The sequence below is a fragment of the Amblyomma maculatum genome, chromosome 3 (genome assembly GCF_055883805.1).
Source record: "Amblyomma maculatum isolate TAMU_Amacu chromosome 3, ASM5588380v1, whole genome shotgun sequence".
In the NCBI taxonomy this organism is placed as follows: domain Eukaryota; kingdom Metazoa; phylum Arthropoda; class Arachnida; order Ixodida; family Ixodidae; genus Amblyomma; species Amblyomma maculatum.
In genome coordinates, this window is record NC_139346.1 from 27,484,687 (window position 1) to 27,506,684 (window position 21,998).

At 50.2% G+C, this 21,998-nt stretch overlaps 1 protein-coding gene across 1 annotated transcript in view; it reads right to left on the bottom strand.

The window, feature by feature from the left end:
• Window positions 1-21,998, bottom strand: part of LOC146194399 (uncharacterized) — a 148,408-nt gene that overhangs the window by 118,158 nt on the left and 8,252 nt on the right. The window contains exon 3 of the mRNA XM_084596548.1: window positions 17,696-17,857. Coding sequence (XP_084452674.1) covers window positions 17,696-17,857 — 162 coding nt within the window. The remainder of the gene's footprint in view (window positions 1-17,695; window positions 17,858-21,998) is intronic.

Here is a 21,998-nt window from a genome sequence, read left to right on the forward strand (position 1 = left end):
ACGGACGCTGGAGGGTAAGAAATATACAGCGCAACAATAAACCCAAGCACAGAGGCAGCTGAAGAAGCTGTAATTTATCTGGCAATAGCACACGGTGACCTAACGGGTAGAACGTAATTATAGTGACGGACTCCAAACACCTGTGTCGAAACTACACAAGGGGCAGAATTGACAGAATCGCCAATCTTATCCTAGAAACGACAACAAGACAAAAAAACACTAAACAGAGTATGGTCTGGGTTTCGGGACGCAAGGGGATGAGGGGCAACGAGGAAGTAGATAGTTTAGCTCGAGGGTACGTCGACCTAGCCGACTCAACTCTGCACCACGGGCACCTTTGAACCTGTTACCCCACGTACTCAGATATACTAGGCCAGCGAAAAGCTAGCCAGCCCCACATAAAAGGCTAACCCAAGAGGAGGCAGTAGATTGGCGCAGATTACAACTCGAACTTATCCACACCTACACTAGTTACACAAGATTTTCTCTAAGCAATATGAAGATTAATGCCCATGGTGTCATGGTACACCAACTCTCGAGCACGTCACCTGTGCCTGTCCTGAGGCAGACGTGAAACCCAAACAAGAAAGCTAGAATGACGCAGTGGGAGCATTGCTGGCCAGCGAGGATGCGGAAGAACACAGATTTCTCGTACTGCGAGCCACAATTGCAATAGTGAAGTGCGGCATCCTGGACCAAGGATCTACCACGGCGCACAGGTGACCAGCGACGGTCACAAACACATCGAATTTGTAAAAAATATGTTTTTTTTTTCAATCCATCTATACATCAATTCTCCGGCAACTAGGCTCGTCGCGGTCGCCGCACGGCCACAGCTCCAACAGGTACGCGTCCGCCATTTGCCTGGCGACTGCCCCAGCTGGCGGCGCCGCAGCACTTAGTTACACCGCGTAGCCTGTCTCCACATGAAAAAAAAAGAAAAAACGCCTCCACCGGGAATAGAACCTCCATCCCTCAGATGGCAAGCCGAGCGCTTTGCCAACTGCGCCACGCCCGGGATCATTAGTGCCGCATCTTAATTCTCCTTCTCGAGGGTGAGGATGGTAGTAGTGATATAGTGCAGTAGTGATGATGACAGGCTAGTCAGCTGCGCATTTTGGGCGAGCGTGTACTCAGCATTGGACAGCATTGGATTGGACTAGATTACATTGGGCGGGTTTTATTTGAGACTAACTAGTCACTAACTAGTACAAATTAGTCATTAGTCATGACTAGGCATGAGTGGTTGGCTATGACGCCGTTGCATGGTAATGCAATCGGCTGTGACGTTATGACTGAATGTGACGTCATCCTTCCGTCACATCTTGTCATACCTAATAACCAGAAGTGATGTCATAATGACATAAAATCCAGTCATGACGTCACGACCGATGATGTCGCCTCCAGGTGAAGTTAACCCCGCCGGGCGTTCGGGCACCGTTCATTTGGCATTCCTAGAATGCCGCACCACACAGCATATAGAAGCAGACTCAGCGGCGTTTTAAATTGGTTTACAGAAAAGAAAAAACGCTGCATGTGTCACCATTCTCTGCGGACACCTTAACTATAAGTATATTCTAGGCACTATACCTTAACCGAGTCGTAAGAAAAAGGAGGAAGATGGGAGTGAAAATAGAGCAATAGGTGCCGTCGTAGAGGGCATTAAGCTATTGCTACACACTACGTTTAGCCGTAGCTAATTTGGTTGGTAACAACTGTATTTATAATCCTGCAGAGCTTTCGCCGATGGGGCCTTAGATCTCCCAAGTAGCGACGTCGAAGCGTTGCCTCGCCGTGGCCTCGTGGGCTGATGGCGCAGAGTTGGCCACCGAGGCTGGGACTACGCAACGCAGCGGCCTAAACCACTAGCAATTTTAGAGCGCAGCTCTTTGGCGCCCGTTCCTCCGTTTCCCGTCGTCGCCGTCGTTGGCGTCGCCATCGGCCCGTAACCCGCTCCGCCCCCTCTCAGCCACCCAGCTTATCCCCCCTCTTCCTGCGTGGCACTAACCAGTACTAATGTCTAACTGGTCACTAATCAGTATTAACTATAATGATGAGCTAGTCACTACCTACTTTTAATTTCTCATTAGTCATGACTAAATAGTCATGAGTATTGACAGATGACTATGACGCCTTCACATAGGGACGTCATTTGCTGTGGCGGCATGACCGGATGTGATGTCATCATGATGTCACATCCGGCCATGAATAATAACCGGAAGTGATAATGACGTCATATCTGGTCATGGCGTCACGATTGGTGATGACGTCATAAGGAGATTGATTTATTTTTAAAACTGATTCATTTACAGGAAGGGAAATGCGTGGTTCACGCATTTACGATGCATGTTACGAGAAAGGGGAGAGATTATATTTTCTCGACGGTCCTCAGGAAAGCTCCCCTGAGGGAACCACTCAAGAACCAACCAGGGAGGGGACATCAGGAAATTCGCATCCAAAATTAATGTCAACAAAATTGACCATCACGGCAGATTCAATGACCGAAACGAAAGCCTCACTGATAGGAATGCAATTACAATGCCCGTATGGACACCCAGGACAAATTTTTAGGAGACCTACAAACTAGAGTGGCAGCCATGGAAACCAAAGTAGCCGCCATAGAAACAGCAATTGTCAGTCAATCGGTCAGACTAGATATAATTATCGACAGCTGTTGGTCACTTTGGCAACCTTGCCAAATTTCCAGCACAAAGATGGCCCCCCTCGATAAGAAAATGAGATATAGAAAACTCAGCTAGCAAACCAGATGTAATAGCGCTCTAAGAAAATAGGGGGCCAATCAGTCTACTAGGCTACAAAGCTTTTGTACAAACAGGCATGCCGAACAAGCGGTACCAGCTCACCGCGACTTTCATTCAGCGAAACATCGCCCCCATACAGCACACATTCGATGACACCGACGTCAATTACACTTTGCTAGAAACTGTCCCCATGAAAGTAAGGGATACCAAGCTCTTCATCTTCAACTTGTACAGCTTACCCAAAGACGCAGGCTCAGGAATACTGCGTCTACTAGAGAAACAACTAAAACTCACAGCCAGGGCGCAATTTCTGGTGGTATGCAATTTTAACGCACGTCACACGGCATGAGGTTACAAGAAAGCCACGCCGAAAGGCACCAGAATCAGGGAAGCATCCCAAGATTTTGGCTTCTCCATTCTTAATGGTCCACGAAGTCACCAGAATAGGCAACATTGTAAGTACAGACACGTACTCTCCTGATCTAACACTAAACAAAAACATTCGGGTCGCTCGCTGCAACAACACGCAACACTCGCAAGGCAGTGACCACTGCATCATCTCCGTCAAGTTCATCACAACGCCACATAAACGCCTAACCGCAAAAGCCCTAGTTACGGCTTGGGACCAATTTAGACAACTGAGAGACCAAACCGCCCCCTCAAGCATAACAGACCAGAAAAAACAAGCACCAGAGCAAAGAAACACAAGACCGCGCTCGTCTTGTATTTATGTGCTCTGGTTCTTGTCTTTTGCGCTGTTTTTCCATCCAATATGTTCCACCAACTCGCCCGTTTGGCTATAGTGTTCGACCAGAAAGACTGGATCAGTGCACTTAGTAATGACGTTCACAGCTCCACAGTCGACACACAATCCGCAGATCAGGACCACACAACCACGGACGCGAGGCTACTGCACAAGTGGGAGGCTCACACTAGTTTGTTTCGCCGTTGGAAAAAGTAGCGTTTGAGAAGAATGCTACGACAGCGCATTGCACAACCTCGATCGAGGCTCATGCCAGCGACCTGGAGATACAACAATGGAGGCAAATCTACGACGGATGAATGGACAGATCGGCAGTAAGAAAACCTGGCTCTTGTTTCGACATTTGCTCGACCCGACGCAGACAAAATCTGCTGCGCGGGATCACCTCGTACAAATTATACAAAAGTATGAATGTAAGGACGCGGAGCTACTAAATGCACTATGCCAAAAGTACCTGAAAATGACATCTAGCACTAGCCCACTCCCTATGTATGGAGGACTCCCCAACGAGCAGTTTGCCGAGGACTTTAGGGAAGCCGAGGTGTGGCACGCGATGGGATAACTCAGGACGACCTCGACAGCGGGACCAGAAGGCGTCTCAAACAAAATCCTCAAGAACCTAGACATCGGCTCAGTGTCGGCCTTAACTGACCTGATGAACACCTACTGGAGGAAAGGAGAGGTACCACAGTAATAGAAGCATGCCAAAGCGAGATTCATACGGATACCAGGGAAGAAGCTTAACATAGAAAACCTAAGATCCATTTCGTTAGCGCCGCGCCACAGCAAACTAATGAAACACGTCGTTCTCAAGAGGCTGCACGGTTAGGTAGAGGACAACGGCCTCCTCCCCTCAATCATGATTCGATTCAGACCCAACCTCTCCACGCAGGATGTCATGATCCAGCTGTCGAGGGATGTTCTGGATCACAGGTACTGTCATGGAACGAGGGCAATACTGGGGCTTGATCTCTGTAAAGCATTCGATAACGTCTCGCACGAGGCGATATTAGAAAACCTCTCGCTTTTGAATTCTGGAGAGAGACTCTTCGGGTACGTCCGGTCCTTCCTTTTCAACAGGACGACCGAGCTCACTCTCGGCGCGATGAAATCAGACCCCATATCTCTGGGCGGAAGGAAAATACCACAAGGCTCTGTGATGTCGCTGTTCCTCTTGAACATTGCACTGATAATACTGCCCGTCGGACTCGCAGCCATCGATGGGTTACAGCATACATTTTACGTGGATGAGAATACCCTCTGAGTGAACAGGGGAAGTGATGATCAAATAGAAAGTGTGCTTCAGGAAGCAGTCGACACCATCCAGACTTACGCTGTGGGCGGGTCTTGAATTTTCACACTCTAAGTCCGAACTCCTTGTAGTACGAGAAAGCCCCAATCGAAATAAGACACCTTCGCCTCCAGCAATCAGGGCAGAACTCAAAGGACTACTAATCAAAGAAGTAGATAACATCCAAATCCTAGGCATGTTCATTCAGAGTAACCACAAAAATTTAGCAACATTAGATAAACTGACCACAACAGTCACCCAAATAGCGAGGCTAATCGAGCGAATAGCCAACAAGAGGAGGGGCATGAAAGAACGCGACACCTGTCGACTCATTCAGGCTTTCGTCAACACCAGGCTAGTCTACATTTTGCCCTATCTGCAGCTTTACCGAAACAAAAAGCAAACGGTTGAGTGTCTTATCCGGCAAGCACTAAGACTGTCAAGAAACACCTCAATCGATAGGTTCCAAGCTCTTGGAATGCACAGCGCACTTGATGACCTCAAGGAAGCGTATTTATTATCGCAGTACTCCAGACTAGTGCGCACCAAAGCCGGTAGGCTTGTCTTGCTGAGGCTGGGCATCAATGCCGAACCCATGGCGGACGATCCCAGGCAAATGCTCACAGCAATCAGGAAGGAGCTTGTTATAAAATCCCTTCCCAACGAATATGCACCCCATTCACCACGAAGGCAGGCGATTAGCACGCTTACGTGCACTACACACCAAATACAAAGGAAACCAGTCGGTTGCTTACGTAGATGCGGCCGAATGTGAAGAGATGGACCGAGGTTTCGCGATTTGTGCGGTGACTGGGGCCCGTGAGTCTACGCCTTCTAAAATCTTAGCGCCATACGCACCAGAACCTTGCAGAGGAAGCCGCCATCGCTCTGGTCGTCGCTTCTACCGAAGCAGATGTTATAATTAGTGACTACAAAATAGCCGTATGGAAATTCGGGAGAGGCCGTCTGTCGACTGCTGCCAGGAGTACCCTTAAAAGCTACCGCCCCGTTCCTGGTTCCTGCTAGGACGATGGAACTGGTATGGGTTCCAGCTCACTCGGGCAATCACGGGAACGAGAAGGCTCGCGAACATTCCCGAGGTTTCATCGGCCGGGCGGTGAATAACTCGTGTACTGCGAGCGCGAGGAAGGGCTTTTCCTTGTTCCATGGTATAACGTGCCATTTTAGCCTTGGAAGGTGCATCTTTCCTACCCCACATAATTCATTATGCAAGATCCCGGAGATACTCTGGCGCCAGCTACAAACCCGCTCTTTGCCCTGCTCCAAAGTATATTCGTATATATTCCAAAAGCAAGTTGACCTAAAATGCAGAGTGTGGGGTCGACGCCACTTTAGACCACATTACATGGGGTGCGCGGGCTATCCGCCACACGCCGATTTGCTGCCAGCTCCATCTCTTGAGGAGTAGGAGGCCATGCTGCGCTGCTCGGACCCGAAAATCCAGGCTCTGATCACTGAATGGGCTGAAGAGATCGCCGACAGGACGCAACTGACGTCCATCGGGTGCGGCGAACAATCAACTTAACCCTCACCTCTTAAAGCCGATGAAAATAAATGCTTTCCCATTCATCCTTCGACAGCCCTGCGGGATGCTGGATTTTTCTCGTAGGCCCCTATCTGCCTGCAGGCCTACCATTTCGAGTATAGTTCTTCTCTTGGTAGTACGACTTATTCTTTCCAGCTGCAAAGTTCTGACAGCCTCCGCTATTTCATCCCAGCAGTTGCGCAATCCCAAAGAAAGGAACTTCTCTGTGGATGTGGTAAGTGGTAAACCCAGAGCCCTCTGTAGGCATCGTCGAAGGAGAGCCTAATATCTTCTTCTCCGACCTGATATTTAAGAACAGTGTGGCATAGCTCAAGCGACTATTACGTAAGCTTGGGTTAGTTTAAGCAAGCTTTTTTCCTTCAGGCCTCGTCCTTTCAGCGTGATCATTTGAAATATGCCAATGGCTTGCGTTGAGAATCCTGCTAGCTTTTTGATTGTTCCATCATTATATCCATTCTCCTGAATGAATAGTCCTAAGATTCTGATTTGATCTACCTTAGGAACTGGTTTCCCTTCTACTTTATTGTCAAATTCCAAGCTGCGCTGTCGTCGGAGTGACTTTTGGTTATAGGTGAATAATTCCAATTTTTGTAGTGACCATTAAAGACCCTTAATGACAGCGTTGTCTACGACAGTTTCCACCGCCGCCTGCAGGCGCTCCTCAATGCTTGCATCGCTACCTTGGTTAATCCAGAGATTGATGTCATCCACATATATATGCTGAAATTTTGCCACTTTATGCTCCTCAGTGTTTCTGGGAGGCCCCTCATCGCCACGTTGAAAAGGCACGGGTAGATAATCGAGCCCTGTGGCGTCCCCCTGCTCCCTAACTTCACTGTGCGGGACTGAATGTCTTGAAACTTCATGCAGGCAGTTCTGTCTGACAAAACGTTCTTAATGTACTCATACTGTTGCGAGTGGAAATCACGCACCAGTGGGTAACACCACTTTGGAATCGATGGGCACCGCTTAACCGCACAACTCAACACTCAACGTCGTCTTCGTCCACACACATAGACACATTGTTATTCACTTGCTGAATGCCAGCGTAGTACATCACATAACATTACCCCCGCCGCAGAAGCACAGTCCCGGTGCGTTCTAGGAGGGGCCTGTGTAGTCTGGTAGAAGTTTTTCGCACAAGCCCACCCGGCGGGATGGGAGCCAGAGCAGAACGAGAGAGCCTGGGGCGTAGTGCATGTCGCAATGGCAACTGTTTTAACTGGATTGCTGGGAGCCTTAGGAGGCAAAGATCCTGTCGCGGACTATGTGGCGGGCATCATTAGCGCGGGAGATGGCATCACGAGCTTAAGTACTAGTGGCGGCATCAGTAGCGGGTAGCGATGTATCATATCAAAGGGGAGTAATGGGTGTCGGCCAAATAGCAGATAAAAGGGAGAGTAGCCAGTGGTATCATGACGAGAAGAGTTATAGGCGAATGTTACAAAGGGTAGATTAATGAGCCCATCCCGTTGGTCACTGCAGACATACATTGATAACGTATCTGTGAGCATACGGTTGAGGCCGTTTGTCTCAGGATGATAGGCGGTGGTAACTTTGTGGCGGACGGTGCACACACGAAGTAGCTCGTCAACCACTCTGGAGAGGAAGCAGCGACCCCGGTCTGTGAGTAATTCACGAGGGGCACCGTGTTGTAGTATCAGATCGTGGAGGAGGAAATTAGCGACGTAGCGCAGATAGTAGGGATCGCGCGGGTCATGGCGTACCGCGTAGCATAGTCTGTGTCTACGGCAATTCATTTGTTTCCCGAGGCAGAAACTGGGAAGGGTCCGAGAAATCAACACCAACACAGAAAAACGGGTCCGTCGGGATGGATACTGGCTGGAAGTGTCCAGATGGCAAAGCGGAGGGCTTTTGCCGACGCTGGCACAGCTCACAGGCAGCCACATAATACTAAATTGAGCCCTAGTGACCCGGCCAGTAAAAACATCGGCGCACATTATCATCCGTGCGGGACACGCCAAGATGCCCGGCGGTGGGAGCATCATGAAATTGTTCCAGAATGGGAGAGTGCAGATGTTTCGGAACGACAAGCAAGAGCTCAGCGCCATCAGGTCGCATATTGCGGTGGCATAATGCGTCCCCTTGGAGTCCGAACATGGCGAGGGCAGGATAAGACCTGCCGGAAGTCAGACAGTCGATGATAGACCGGAGAGCAGAGTCCAAGCGCTATTCGTCGGCTATGTGGGTAAAGGCCGATAAAGACAGGACGCGCTTGCGTCAATGTGACAGGCCGTAAAGCTGGGAAGATCGACAGGGTGGCGGGTCAAGCAGTCTGCATCTTGGTGAAGCCGACCAGACTTATAAACCACGGAAAAGGTGTATTCTTGCAACCTTAACGCCCAGCGTCCCAAACGTCCAGTAGGGCCTTTGAGTGAAGAAAGCAAGTACAAGGCATGCTGGTCAGTGATAACAGTAAAAGGTCGCCCAAACAAATAAGGGCGGAATTTCGCAATAGCCCAAACAAGAACGAGGCACTCACTCTCTGGGATAGAGTAATTTGTTTTCTCCCTTGATAGTAGGTGGCTGGCATACGCTGGCACTCTGGTGCGGCCATGGTGTCACTGAGCGAGGATAGCTCCAATTCCGTGACCACTTGCGTCAGTGCGTAGTCCGGTAGAGGCCGGAGGGTTGAAATGCGCCAAGACGGGTGGATTGATGAGAGCAGCGATAATTCGGAGAAAGCTGCAGCGTGGTCAGGGCTCCAAGAGAAAGGTACGTCTTTTTTAAGTCGGGTGTGAGAGGGCGTGCAAGGGCTGCGAAGTTCTGGACGAAACGACGGAAATACGAAGACAATCCGAGAAAACTTCGAACATCACTAGATGAATGTGGCGCGAGAAAAGTACGAACGGCGCGAATCTTATCGAGGTCTGGCTGAACACCAGTAGCATTCACTAAGCGGCCAAAAACTTTTATTTCCTGATGGCTGAAACTGCATTTCTTGAAGTTGAATTGAAGGCCGGCGCGGAGGAATAGCTCGAGAATGGTAGAAAGGCGAGAGGGGTGGCTGTCAAGCGTGGACGAGAAAACAATGACGTCGTCTAAACGCAGACAAGTCGTCCACTTAAAACCGCGCAGCAATGAGTTCATGATCCGTTCGAAGTTGCAGGTGCGTTACATATGCCAAAAGGCATGACTGTAAATTGGTAGAGGCCATCAGGAGTGATAAATGCCAATTTTTCGCGGTCTCGTTCAGATTGGCCAGTAGCCAGAGCAAAATAGAGGAAAAATAGCTGACTCCTTGTAAGTACTGAAATGTATCGTCGATGCGCGGAAGAGGGTAGACGTCTTTTCTGGTCAACTTGTTGAGGTGGCGATAGTCGACGCAGAATCTCCAGCTCCCATCTTTCTTCTGGACTAGCACAACAGGTGACGCCCAGGGACTGTTTGAAAGCTCAGTGATTCATCGTGTCGACTTCACGTTGAATCACCTGGCGCTCGGAAAGGGATACACGGTACGGTCGCTTGTGAATAGGAGAACATCGCCGGTGTCGATGCGATGGGCTACAACAGACGTGTACCAAGAGTTCGGGCCCCAAGATCAAAAATGTCGCTATATGAAAGCTACTGCTTGTAGAGCGCGTCGACAGAAACAGGATCACGATGGAATGTAGATGACATAGGAGCGGTAGGGGCTGTGCGGGTTGCAGGAGAGGATAGGTAGTTAGGGCTAAAAATTCACAGTCGGTCAGCGGGGAAAGTTCAGCTAATGAAACTCCGTCGGGGATGACCTGGGTCGACAAACTGAAGTTGAAGACTGGTAGAGTGGTGCGATTCTGAGATACACGTACGATGAGGTGTGGGAGGATGACGTGACGCTGCACGACGACGTCTGTAATGGGGCGTGCTACGTAGTCTTCTTTGGGCACTGGCGGGAAAGGGCACATAGGAATGTATACAACAGCTTCAGGAGGGAGGCGGGAATATTTTACTGAGCGAAGGTGAGGTGGCTTGGAGAGGTCTTCAGAGCAGAGGGGAAGGTTCAGGCGCAGATTGCCGGTTGAGCAGTCAATAAGAGCTGCGTGAGCGGTCAAGAAGTCAAGGCCAAGGATCAGGTTATGGGGGTATTCTTGAAGCACGGTGAATAAGACTGGTGTGTGACGACCACCAATGGTTACGCGGGCGGTACACATACCAAGCACGGCTGCAGGGCTGCCATTGGCGACACGAACAGTGGGCGAAACTGCTGGCGTCAGGACTTTCTTCTGGCGACGACGAAACGAGGAACTGAGAACAGAGCGTTGGGCACCAGTTTCAATAACGGCAGAGACAGGAAAACCATTCACAAGGACTTCGATGAGGTTAGATTGTGGAGCAAGGGTCAACAGAGGTTTTTCAGTCCGGGTCGCGAATGCAGCGTCACCTCCGGGAGCTGCATCGTCTAGGTTTCCAAGAAGCGGCCGGCATCGGACGGTGAAGAATTACGACGAGGAAGAGAAGAGCGGGAACGTCGGGTTTGTGGGGAAGGCGACCGGCTGGTAACAAGATCAGGTGGAACGAGATCAGCACGGGGCGGGTCAGGTTGGGGCGAGGAACGGGGCGGTGCAGAGACTCCACTGCGATTGACATAGTGCAATGGGCGTGACGGCAAGTACCAGCGGTTGCAGCAGTGACGGGAGATATGACCAACACGGAAACAAATGAAGCAGATTGGGTGATCGTCAGCGGTACGCCAGTCATTAGGAAATCGGTAGCGGTATTGAAACATAAAGCTGGGGTTAGAGGCAGCGGCAATCACAGGGGAGGGGGGGGGGTCTAAGTTGGAGTCGATGGTGTCCGGGACGTGGCCAGTAGAGATGCCCATATTAGCAACCTCCTGCAAACAACCTCCTGGATGATGGATACCGTAGGCAGGGTGTTGTCCGTCAGCTGCGATGAGGAAACAGCGGGAGCCATGGCCTCTAGATCTCGGCAGACGATTCGTGTCAAGTTAGTTTGGTTAGAAGGCTGACGGAGAGTAGGCAGGTCAGTACAAAACGAGGTAACAGCTGTGTTCGGCAGGCGGTCAAAACGGTGCCATATGCGTTTTTGTTTCGCCTGCTCGAATCGCCGGCCGACCTGAAGAAGAGAGTCCACAGTAGAACAGTCCTTGCACACGAGCGTCGTCGGTTATGCCCTTTAGTATGTGGCCCACTTAATCTTGCTCAGTCATGGCCGAATCAACTTTTCGGCACAGGGATAGGACGTCTTGTATGAAGGAAATATAGGATTCGGACGAACTTTGGGCGCGACATGCAAGGTGGCGTCCAATGGGTTTGCCGAAGGGGTCGTGAAGCATTTGCTTGCATACGTCCCAAGATGTCAGCTCGTATACGTGGGTTTCAAACCAGACGCGCGCGGTTCTGGTCAAATAAAATATGACATTTGCCAGCATGAGTGTTGCATCCCAGCGGTTGTGCTTGCTTACTCGACTGTAGAGGACCAACCAGTCGTCCACATCAACGTCGTCGGTCCCGCAGAAGGTGCCCGGGTCCCGGGGTTGAGCCATGACGACAGCTGGGGTGGTGGCCGTAGAGGCGGTGGCGTCTGTAGACACGGTGATGGCACTGACGTGGCGTCCGCTGTGGAGATCCAGCCTGTTATACCTGTATAAGCCAGCGTGGAGACTCGACGATGCAGCAGGATAGCGGCATAATGAGTGGAAATCACGCTCCACTGGGCAACACCACTCTGTAATTGATAGGTACCGCTAAACCGCACAACTCAACACTCAACATCATCTTCGTCCACACACACAGACACCTCGTTATTCACTTGCTGAATTACAGCATGGTACACCCCATAATATGTTCGTGCACCTATCCCGACTTCTTGAACACTGCGGATGATCTCATATTTAACAGAGGAGTGAAAAGAAAGCAGAAGCACTAACCAGAAGCTTCGATTCGATGGACAGCAAGTCGGTTGCGTACGTAGACGCAGCAAGTGGCAAAACGGGGGCGGCGGTAGCCCCGGTGGTCGACGGCCGAAGTTCTCCGCTGTCAACCGTCACCATTAGAAGCCCCAACACGGAAACGGCTGAAGAAGTTGCAATAGCGCTCACTTCCTTCGGAACGGAAGCCAATTTTAAAATCCGTTCCGAAGAAAGTGAGTGCTATTGCAACTTCTTCAGCCATTTCCGTGTTGCGGCTCACATGCTTCGGATTGGCAGCCAATTTTATAATCACCCGCCAGGGTGGCGCAGTGGTTACGGCGCTCGACTGCTGTTCCCAAGGAAGCGGGATCAAATCCCGGCCTCGGAGGCCGCTTTTTCTTGGAAGCGAAAAGCAAGGCGCCCGTGTGCTGTACGATGTGAGTGAACTTAAAGAACCCCAGGTGGTCGACCTCCACTACAGCGTCTCTCATAGGCTGAGTCGCTTTTGGACGTTAAACCCCACAAAAACCAAATTTTATAATCAGCTATAACAAAACGGCCATCTGGAATTTCGTAAAGGGTAGGGTCTCGTCGGAAGCGGCAAGGAGTCTGGCCAGTAGACGACTAAACAGGAAAATTAGCCTAATTTGAACCCCTGCACACGCGTCCATTCCTGGCAACGAGGCGGCCCGCGATTTAATCCGAGCTTTGTACTTCTGGGTAACAGTGGAGCAGTCCGACTGCCGGAACATAGACTTGCGTCTGCAAACTTATACGGAGATTCTTGAAAATTACAGTATAAGCAGGAGACTGGTACCACCACCGGATAAAAGTCTAGTTAATAGCGAGGCATTTGCATGGCGGCGCCTGCAATCTGAAAACTTTGCAAACCCAGTCTGGGCATATTATAGCCAGTTGGGCAATATAAAAAACGAGAAATGCAAGCACTGTGGAACGAGAGGGACAATCGACCATATAATCTGGAAATGTGCTAGCTCCCCAGGGGCTAAAGCAAATATAAATTGTATAGAGCGCCTGGGAAGCCCTGCTTCGGAGCAAACTCCCTGCTCCACAGCAACAAGCCATCCGCCTGGCGGAAGGGGCCGCGAAGAACCGAGACCTCTTTGCCTGAGTTTGATCGCGGAAGTCCCGGCTCCCGTACTTTAGGCCTGCGTTCCCGGGGCGGGGATTGGGGCCTCCTTATCTGGTGGAAGAATAAAGTTATCACATCACATCTCACGCATATACGAAGCTGACTCCGTCGGGCGTTCGATCCAAGGCGGCTGTGCGGCGCCTTTCATTTGGGGCTTCCTCGAACGCCGCACCACAGAGAATATAGAAATAGACGCAGTACAGCAAGCATCAGCGGCGTTTAAAATAGGTTGACAAAAAGAAAAGGTGCAGAATCTGCCACAAATCTGCGCGGACACACGCAATAAACACCGATGTCAGTCACCGTTTTCAGTGCACGCACCGAAATAAAAGATTCGGGCAAACGACCATTTTTTCAGCGACCACGTGCGCGTCCAAACATGCCACTGCAGCCGCCGCCGCGCCGAAGACGACCTCCCCAAAACGATGACGTACGACACCTAGAGGAATTTATTCCAGGCCGGGGAGCTCCCAGGGCCACGGGATCATACGTCATCGTTTTGGGGCCGTCGTATTCGGCGCTGTGGCGGCTGCAGTGGCATGTTTGGACGCGCACGTGGTCGCTGAAAAACATGGTCGTTTGCTCGAATCTCTGTTTCTCTGCGTGAACTGGCAACGACGAATGATATCGGTGTTTATCGCGAGTTATGTGTGCCGAACAGGGCTGTGCAGAATTAGAACCAACTGCGAAAACCTGGAAAGTGTTGTGTGCCGTGGTGCAATGGCAATTACAAGACAGGCCCCAGAGTGCACGTCTTCTCGTTGCTTAAAGCCAACGAAGCAAGAAAGGCCTGGATACGTGCAATTCCACGCGAAAACCTGGTCGTGTATGCAAACTCCATGGTGAGACATTTTTGCTGCTTATTTTGTTCCCAGCAACTTGCTTCTACCCTTGGGGTTGCAAGCTTGGCTTACAGCTCCTTTGTGGCACGTAAAGGATAAATGTGTCACGCATAGTTCGCGATGTCAGGTAGCCGCACTTATTTTAGAATATATTTATTAACGCGAAAGCCTTCAATGCGGTGGTGGACAAAGTGTGTCCCGCTTTTGCAGCGGCTGTCGCGTGGTGCTCCTTGGTGCGCGTTCAAGTGTGAGATTGGAGATTGAAGGAACGCTAGACAAGATGAGACTTCTGGATGAAAGGCGCAGTATTTGTCCCATTTTCCTCCGACAAGTGTGCGATTGGATGCTACCGATGACTGGCTGGTTCGCAATAGAAATTGTCTGTAAGGCATGAATGTAAGAACAAATTGCGACTACAGAGCACACTTCCACAAATGAGCGCGGTATCTGCGATCGACAACGAGAAAAATCAAAATTGGGAAGAGCTTGAAATGGAAGCAGCCGTGCCAAGCGGAAAATTCAGCATTGTTGTGACCGAACAGGCGCTGTCAAAACTGAAGGATGCCATTCCAGTCATGGCATATGTGGCTGGTTACTCGGTGCACATCGCTCTGAAGAGTTTGAAATGCAACAAATGCAAAGAACTCTTGGAAATTGACAAGAATGCCGCAGTTCCGCCTGACAATCACATGTACAGTCTTGTCAAAAAAATTCAGTGGATGGCTGGTTTACCCAGCAATGCCAGCTGTGGATGCTGGGGCTCACAATTACGTTGTGGTGTAAGAGTTGTCCAAGTGAGCAGAATTTCTAAAGGTCCAAAACCAGCGCCAAGTGGCTACAGAACTCACACTCAGACTGCTCAGTGATGAGGAGAGAGAGGGAGAGAGAGAAAACTTTTAATCTGCATAATAATGAGCATAATAATTCGCAGGAGCTGGGTGGTCGGTGCCCTTAGTCCAGGGCTCCACTGGCAGCAGCTGACTTGCGGACTAGCTGGATAATCCAGGCTTGCTGGTCCAGGTTGTCGCTGGTCAGGGCCGCCTCCCACTGCTCGTGTGTCAGGCATGGCACCATTAACGTTGGGTCAGGTTTGTCCTGGCGTTCCCAAGAGATATGATAGAGTGTGGGGCTTGCACCGCATCAAGGACAGTAACTCGTGTATTTTGTTGGGCTTATCTTATTTAAAATGTGAAGATTAGGGAATGTGTTTGTATTTTTCTCCAGTCTATAGCGTCCGAGGAAGGAAATCAGTGATGAGGAGCCTTCAGACTTCGACGTCTGTGAAGGACACACGAGTGAGATAGTGCTGAAGTATGCGTTGTGGTGCAGCACAAATATTTTCCTCAAATATTTCTGTCGAAGATTGAATGACAAGGTGTCTGACCCGGACAACAAGAGTGAGAAGCGGAAGCTGCAAACTTTGACGAATAAATCAGTAAAACGCCGATGCTTGTAGAAAACACGTGACTCTCTGTTGTGCTTGAATGCCTGAATTTAGACAGAATACTGCACGCGTAGCCGAAAAAAAAGTCAGCTGAGCGCTCTATTATACGGATTGTGCTGAAGCGCTCCTTCACATGCGCCGGACGGCGACCCCGTCTGGTCTACGTCATGCAGGCAGCTGGGAAGCCCTGCTGCGGAGCGAAGACCCCGCTTGGCAGCAACAAGCCGTCCGCCTAGGGGCCGAGGCCGCGAAGAGACAAAATCTCTTTGTTAGCCTTTAGTCGCGGAGGCTCAGCCCCTCTCCCCTAGGCCTGCGTGCTGGGGGTGGGGAGTAACGAGCCTCTATTAATGTGGACAATAAAATTTGTCATTGTCCTTGCCTTAAACGAGCTGCAAAAAAAGGAGAAAGGTGAAAGTGAAAAAAAGAGATAAAGAGAGTTGCCGTAGCGAAAAGCTTCGGACGACTACAAAGCTTCCTTCATGACAGTCAAGAACTGTTAGTGGAGTGTTTTTTGAAGGAATATGTGTTAAAATAAAAAAAAAGTGTCTTTAATTGTACATACATATCTTACTCGAAATCTTTGCCTCAATCTATCAAAAAGATGAAACAGCTGATGAGGTGCGCTCAAATTTCGCAATAGGAAGTAACGTAATCGTCGGGAAATTTTTTCCTCCTCTCCTAGACAACGATTCGGCCACAAGATGGCACACACACTCGAGAGAATAGTTCCAGTGAAGCCAAGTAAGACCTGCGACGACTTGACGAAGGGAGTGCATGAACTAATGCGAAGGTTCCCGTAATGCTATTCCTCGCTTAGCTATTGAAAATTATCTCTCAATTTATTTCTGCTTAGCGAGGGGTTGTAGTATGCCTTCGCAGTTATTTTGGTGGCGTCGCGTCTGGCACTATACGGTAAATGTCATCGAAAGTTCCGTTCTATCCACAGGTTTTCTCCACCCATGTCATTTTCACGGATTCGAGTGTTCCAGTACAATGGAATAAGAGGATTCAACTGGCCCAGTGCTTTATGTTGAGCTCGCCCAAGCGACCTTGCTAGAGGTGCTTCTGGCACTGGATTGCGAATGCCGTATCCCATGGCAGAGTGCCCCGCCGCGATGGTGCAGTGGTAAGACGCCCGAATACTGTGCCGGAGTACCCGGGTTCGATCCCGACCGTGGCGGCTGCGTTTCGATGGAGGCGAAACGTAACGCCCCGAGTGCTGTGCGATGCCAGCGCACGTTAAAGATCCCCAGGTGGGCGAAGTTTCGTATCCCTCCCCTACGCACCTTTTTCTCGCTATCCTCTTTCACTTTCGTCCCTTCCCTTCGCGGTTCAGGTGTCCATAGAAATAAGTGTGACAGATACTGCGCCTTTCCCTTCCTGTGAGCCAATCATTATTGTTATCCTATATGGCAGAGACGGCGACAGAGAAAGTGTAGATGCAGCCGCTTAAAAATGCATGCAAGCAGCCGCCTACTTTTAGAGTGCGTGGCCATTTCGGGGAAGAATAAACCTGATGATAAATACGAAAGCAGAATTCCTGATAAGACTGGTTCAAGCTGGCTACGGCCTGCTTTGTTAATGGTGGTGTGAATAGTAAGTTCAGTGGAGATATTTGTAAATGATAAGACTTTATATCGATGTAGTCCACCGGGGGTTGCTAGCGTCAACGTCAAGTAGAATGCTCGATAACGTTTCAACATTCGGGAGCTATTAACCCACGCTAATACTGCAAAGAACGCGACGTTTCTCTATTAGACAATTAAAATGCAGCTCTCCAGCGACACCTCGATCAATCGCGAATACAGTTCAAGATATTTTAGGCTTAGGGTTATTGTTTTACTTACTTTTTTGTAACTACACGACGACTAAAATACACGCCTATACTCGTCTTCTTTTCTTATGGGTCGATTGCATCATATCAAAGTATACCCGAAACCAGAATAACGGCACTTAGAATCCAATTGTGAAGGCGTAAGCCGAATCAAGCTTTCAAACCTGTATAAGCCAGCGTGGAGACTCGACGATGCAGCAGGATAGCGGCATAAGAAGCGCAGTCGGAAGCAGGCATGCGTAGGCGAGGCTGGCCCAGGTCACGTGGCGTCCCAGCAGCTGTGCGTATAGCGAGCCTACGAGAGTCCCGACGTAGTGGCGGGCACCCTGTGCGAACATAATCGGCCTTAACTGGGCGCATTGTGTAGGATGACGAGTGACAGTTTTTGCGTCAATAGCAGACATCATTCATGCAAACCTATGTGAAGTCGCGTAACACTGGCTACGTAATTTCAGGATCATTGGATCAATGCAATAAATTACCTCAAACCAACGATTTGATTTCAACGTGAGCTGCATCATCCCGGCAAAGATTCTTTTCATCATTTGACTTGCCGAGTGGTTCGTTTGTCGCTTCGATGTACTCATGTCTGTAGTAGCCGACACTTCCGCTGGAGGAGGTAGCTGGATTAAGGAGGCAAGTTCCTCGAAAAATTTCTCGTACAGCAGAAAAGTAAGAATAGTTTACTCAGTAGAAGAGAGGGCAGTAACAAAGCTTGATATCTACAAATTTCACGATACAACGCGGAATTTACGAACAACCGAACAAGTTTCAGGAGACTCAACATGTGGAGACCGCGCTGAGCAGATGAATCGCTATTTTGTTTGTGTGTGTGCGTAAAAATGTAGAAAAAAAGGTTAGTTTTTAAAACGTTGTACAAAGACAACATTGTGAAATCATCAGCTTAGTAGTGCTCGAAACGTTCCAGAAGCTCGGTCTCATAGCTAACAAGATTAACGCGTGGGCATATCCGTTACGTTTCGTACAAACTACTTGAGGAGGGTTTCCCTAGTTTGGCTGGAATATGCCTATGTTGGTTGAAGACTCTTCAGGCTTTGATGAATTGGTTCAGTGGCCCATCCTGATCCCAATATACCTCGATCACGTTTTTGAGCAGATACCAAACTGAAATTAGCTAGCATGGTATCTAAAATTTGTTAACGTGAGAAGTTGACCTAAAAATGTGGCCAGCATTTTACGGCACTTCAAAACGTGAACGGAAAGATTCCCCTCTGATCTTGTTTTACGTCTTTGTGAGGTGCACAAAACTCATTTTCATGCCGTCTTTATATGTCGGCTTCCAAGTAGGCGGGCAATGTGACTCTGCAGCGGTGACTAATAATGCACTAAGGCGAAGCAGCTCAAGCAAAGTCAAAACAGAAACGTTTTCGGTGCCAAATGTGCGATTTAACGTCCTAAGCGGCACACGGGCTGGGGTGGACATCGTAGAGGTGGGCTCCGGATTGATTTGCGCCACTCGGTGTTCTTCAAGTTGAGTTTTACGGGACACCTCTTCGTTGTGAGACAACTGCAGGATTATGTGAGATACGCTTATGCGCATGTTCACGAGAACAGTCAGTTTCCGGTAGGTAGAAAAACTACATTCTAAATTGGAGGGTTTAAGCAAGGTTTTCACCCAGTCGTACGAGCTAAAGTTGTGTTAAGCATGGTTATGCATGGTTTCGCGATTTGACAAACGAGAACGTTCAAGCTTCGCCTGGAGAGTAGCCGCGTTAGCACCGGCTTTTCAAGGAGAAAAAACACATTGTACGTTGATGCGACCACATACAAAGAACAATACGGAGCGGTAGCTAGCGTGGTTGATCATCAGCTTAGGGAAATCAACGGCACCTCAATCAAGAGCAACAATATTCTCGAGGCTGAGGAAGCGGCAATCGCTCTCGCTATCACTCACCAGGGCGAGGAGGATACTGCACAAATAATTACGCACTTGCAAGAAGCATTGAGAAGGTATAGCAGCGGACGCATATCCAATGTGGCCATCCGCATTCTCAAGGCAAGAAAAATAATCTTTCCGAGATGCTTCATAACGTGGACGCCAGGACATGAGACTGTCAAAGGTAACCAACCTGCCGAGGCCAGTGCCCGAGCATAGGAGGGAAGTAGTGGAGGGTGGCTGTTCCTGGCCCTACGGGGCTGGGATTGGGCTGGGATTGGTAGGTCAACGCGGCTTGCGGCGGGGGCAAGCCTGCCACCGAATGTTTATCTCTCATAGGCAGTCTTTTGTAGGCCGTCACTGCACCCGCCACCACTTAGGTGGGGTGGGCGACGGCTGTTGCAGCGCACGTCTTTCTCTCCCTCTTCTTTTTCTTTCTTCTCTACTTTCTCTCTCCTGTCTGCACGTTGTGGCTGTAGGAAGAAGGAAAAGAAAATGCCCGGGCCTGCTACTGGCTCTTTGGCTGAGCCGCCTCTAATGCCTGATTAATTAGTCAGGCATTGGAGGTGGCTCAGCTACTGAGCCAGTAGCAGGCCCGGGCATTTTTTCCTTCTTCCTACAGCCACAAACAACAATGCCCGAGCATACGCCAACCGGGAGGCGCACAACGAGGTGGAACTGGACGCAGTCACTAGACGCTATGGAGCCATCTTTGACCATCAAAGAGCCTTAAGGAGGATATACCCACCTTCCCACGAAGACCTTAATAGAGAGCAGTCGGTTGCCTGGAGACAGCTGCAGACTAACACATACCCCAACCTGAGTCTACCCAGTAAACTCCATCCCACAACATATGGGCATAAATGTCCACTATGTGGGGAAAAAAAAACTGATTTATTTATAGGAAGGGAAAGGCGCAGTAACTGTCTCACTTCTTTTCTGTGGACACCGCAACCGCGCTGTAAGGGAAGGGAGGAAGATGGGAGTGAAAGTGGAAAGAGAGAAAGAGGAGCCGTAGTGGAGGGCTACGGAGTAAGTTCGACCACCTGGGGATCTTTAACGTGCGCTGACATCGCACAGCACGCGACGCCTCTTCGTTTCGCCTCCATCGAAACGCAGCCGCCGAGGTCGGGTTCGTACCCGGGTACTCCGGCACAGTAGTCAGGCGTCTTACCACTGCACCACCCCGGCGGGGCCCACTATGACACGCCCACTAACATGGTAGAGTGTAGGGGGTTCCAATATGTGGGGAACCCCCTACACTCTACCATGTTAGTGGGCGTGTCAAAAAACACAGGTAGCGCTAATAAACACCACACCACGACGGTAGGTCAACGCCGCTTGCAGCGGGGGCTAGCCAGCCACCGAATTTTTATCTGTTGTAGGCCGTCATTGCACCCGCTACCGCTTCGCTGGTGGATGACAGCTGTTGTTGCAGCGCGCGTCTTTCTCTCTTCACCTGCCGCTGGGTTATTGGACAGTGCTCCCGGACTGGCGGAAGCCGATTTGTGTGCAGGTGGGTCATCCACCGACCACTCTAGTGGACTTTTGAATCGCCAGGTGTACGAGAACGCTAGGTTGTGTTAAGCCTAGCGTCCCCCGACGCGTCGCGGCCGCTCCACGCACGCTCGTTCAGCCACGAGGGATGGAGTACCCCGTCGACGGTGAAGATATTTCACCGGAACAGCTCTCGGAAGAGGGCTGGGAACGAGTTCTGGGACACCATGAGAAATACAGCCACATTGGACGCAGGAAATCCGCCCGCGGCCGGAACGCGGGAAGCAGAGATGCCGAGATGGACCCGTCGGAAGTCAACGTGGCCAAAGGCGAGTCCGAAATTCCCTCCGCTGGCAGCAAGCCACCTCTTCGCCCTCGCAGGGCAGCCCTTCCCCGCCTTCCGGCAGACTACCACAAAGTAGTCGTGAGGCCAAGAGGCTTCGAGCTTCAGGCTTACAGCCCCCGGGCAGTTAACGAGGCAATCGCCGCATCAGTGAATCTCGACCCTATATTGGTGCTGAAGGAAGACTGTGTTCGAGTGAACCCTTACAACAACACGATCACTGTCGCCACCAAGGATCCCAACCGCATGAGAAGCTATCGCCGCTTGCAGTCCGTCAAACTGGAAGGCAAGGAATTTCCAACTATGGCATACGTTCCGTCACCCGACGAGTCGTCCAGAGGCATTATCTGCGGAGGCTATCACCCGGGAGAGACGCCCTATGAAGTACTGGACGCTGTAGTAAGTCGCAACCCGGACTTGCCAATAATTTCTGCACGAAGAATTGGCAAAGCTCGTTCAGTTTTAATTACATTCGCCGGACAGCATGTGCTCTATGAACTTTACTACGGTTCAGCATTGTTCCACTGCTATAAATTCCGAGAACAAGTCGAAACATGCCTGAATTGCCGCACAATGGGGCATCGCGCTGACGTCTGCAGCAAGCCGCCGCAGCAGCTGTGTCATAGCTGTGGTGAACAACACCCGCCCCCGAGCCCTGGCCAGCCCCTCCAGTGCACTCCTAAGTGCATCGTGTGTGGGGGTGCTCATGCAACAGGGAGCAAGAACTGCA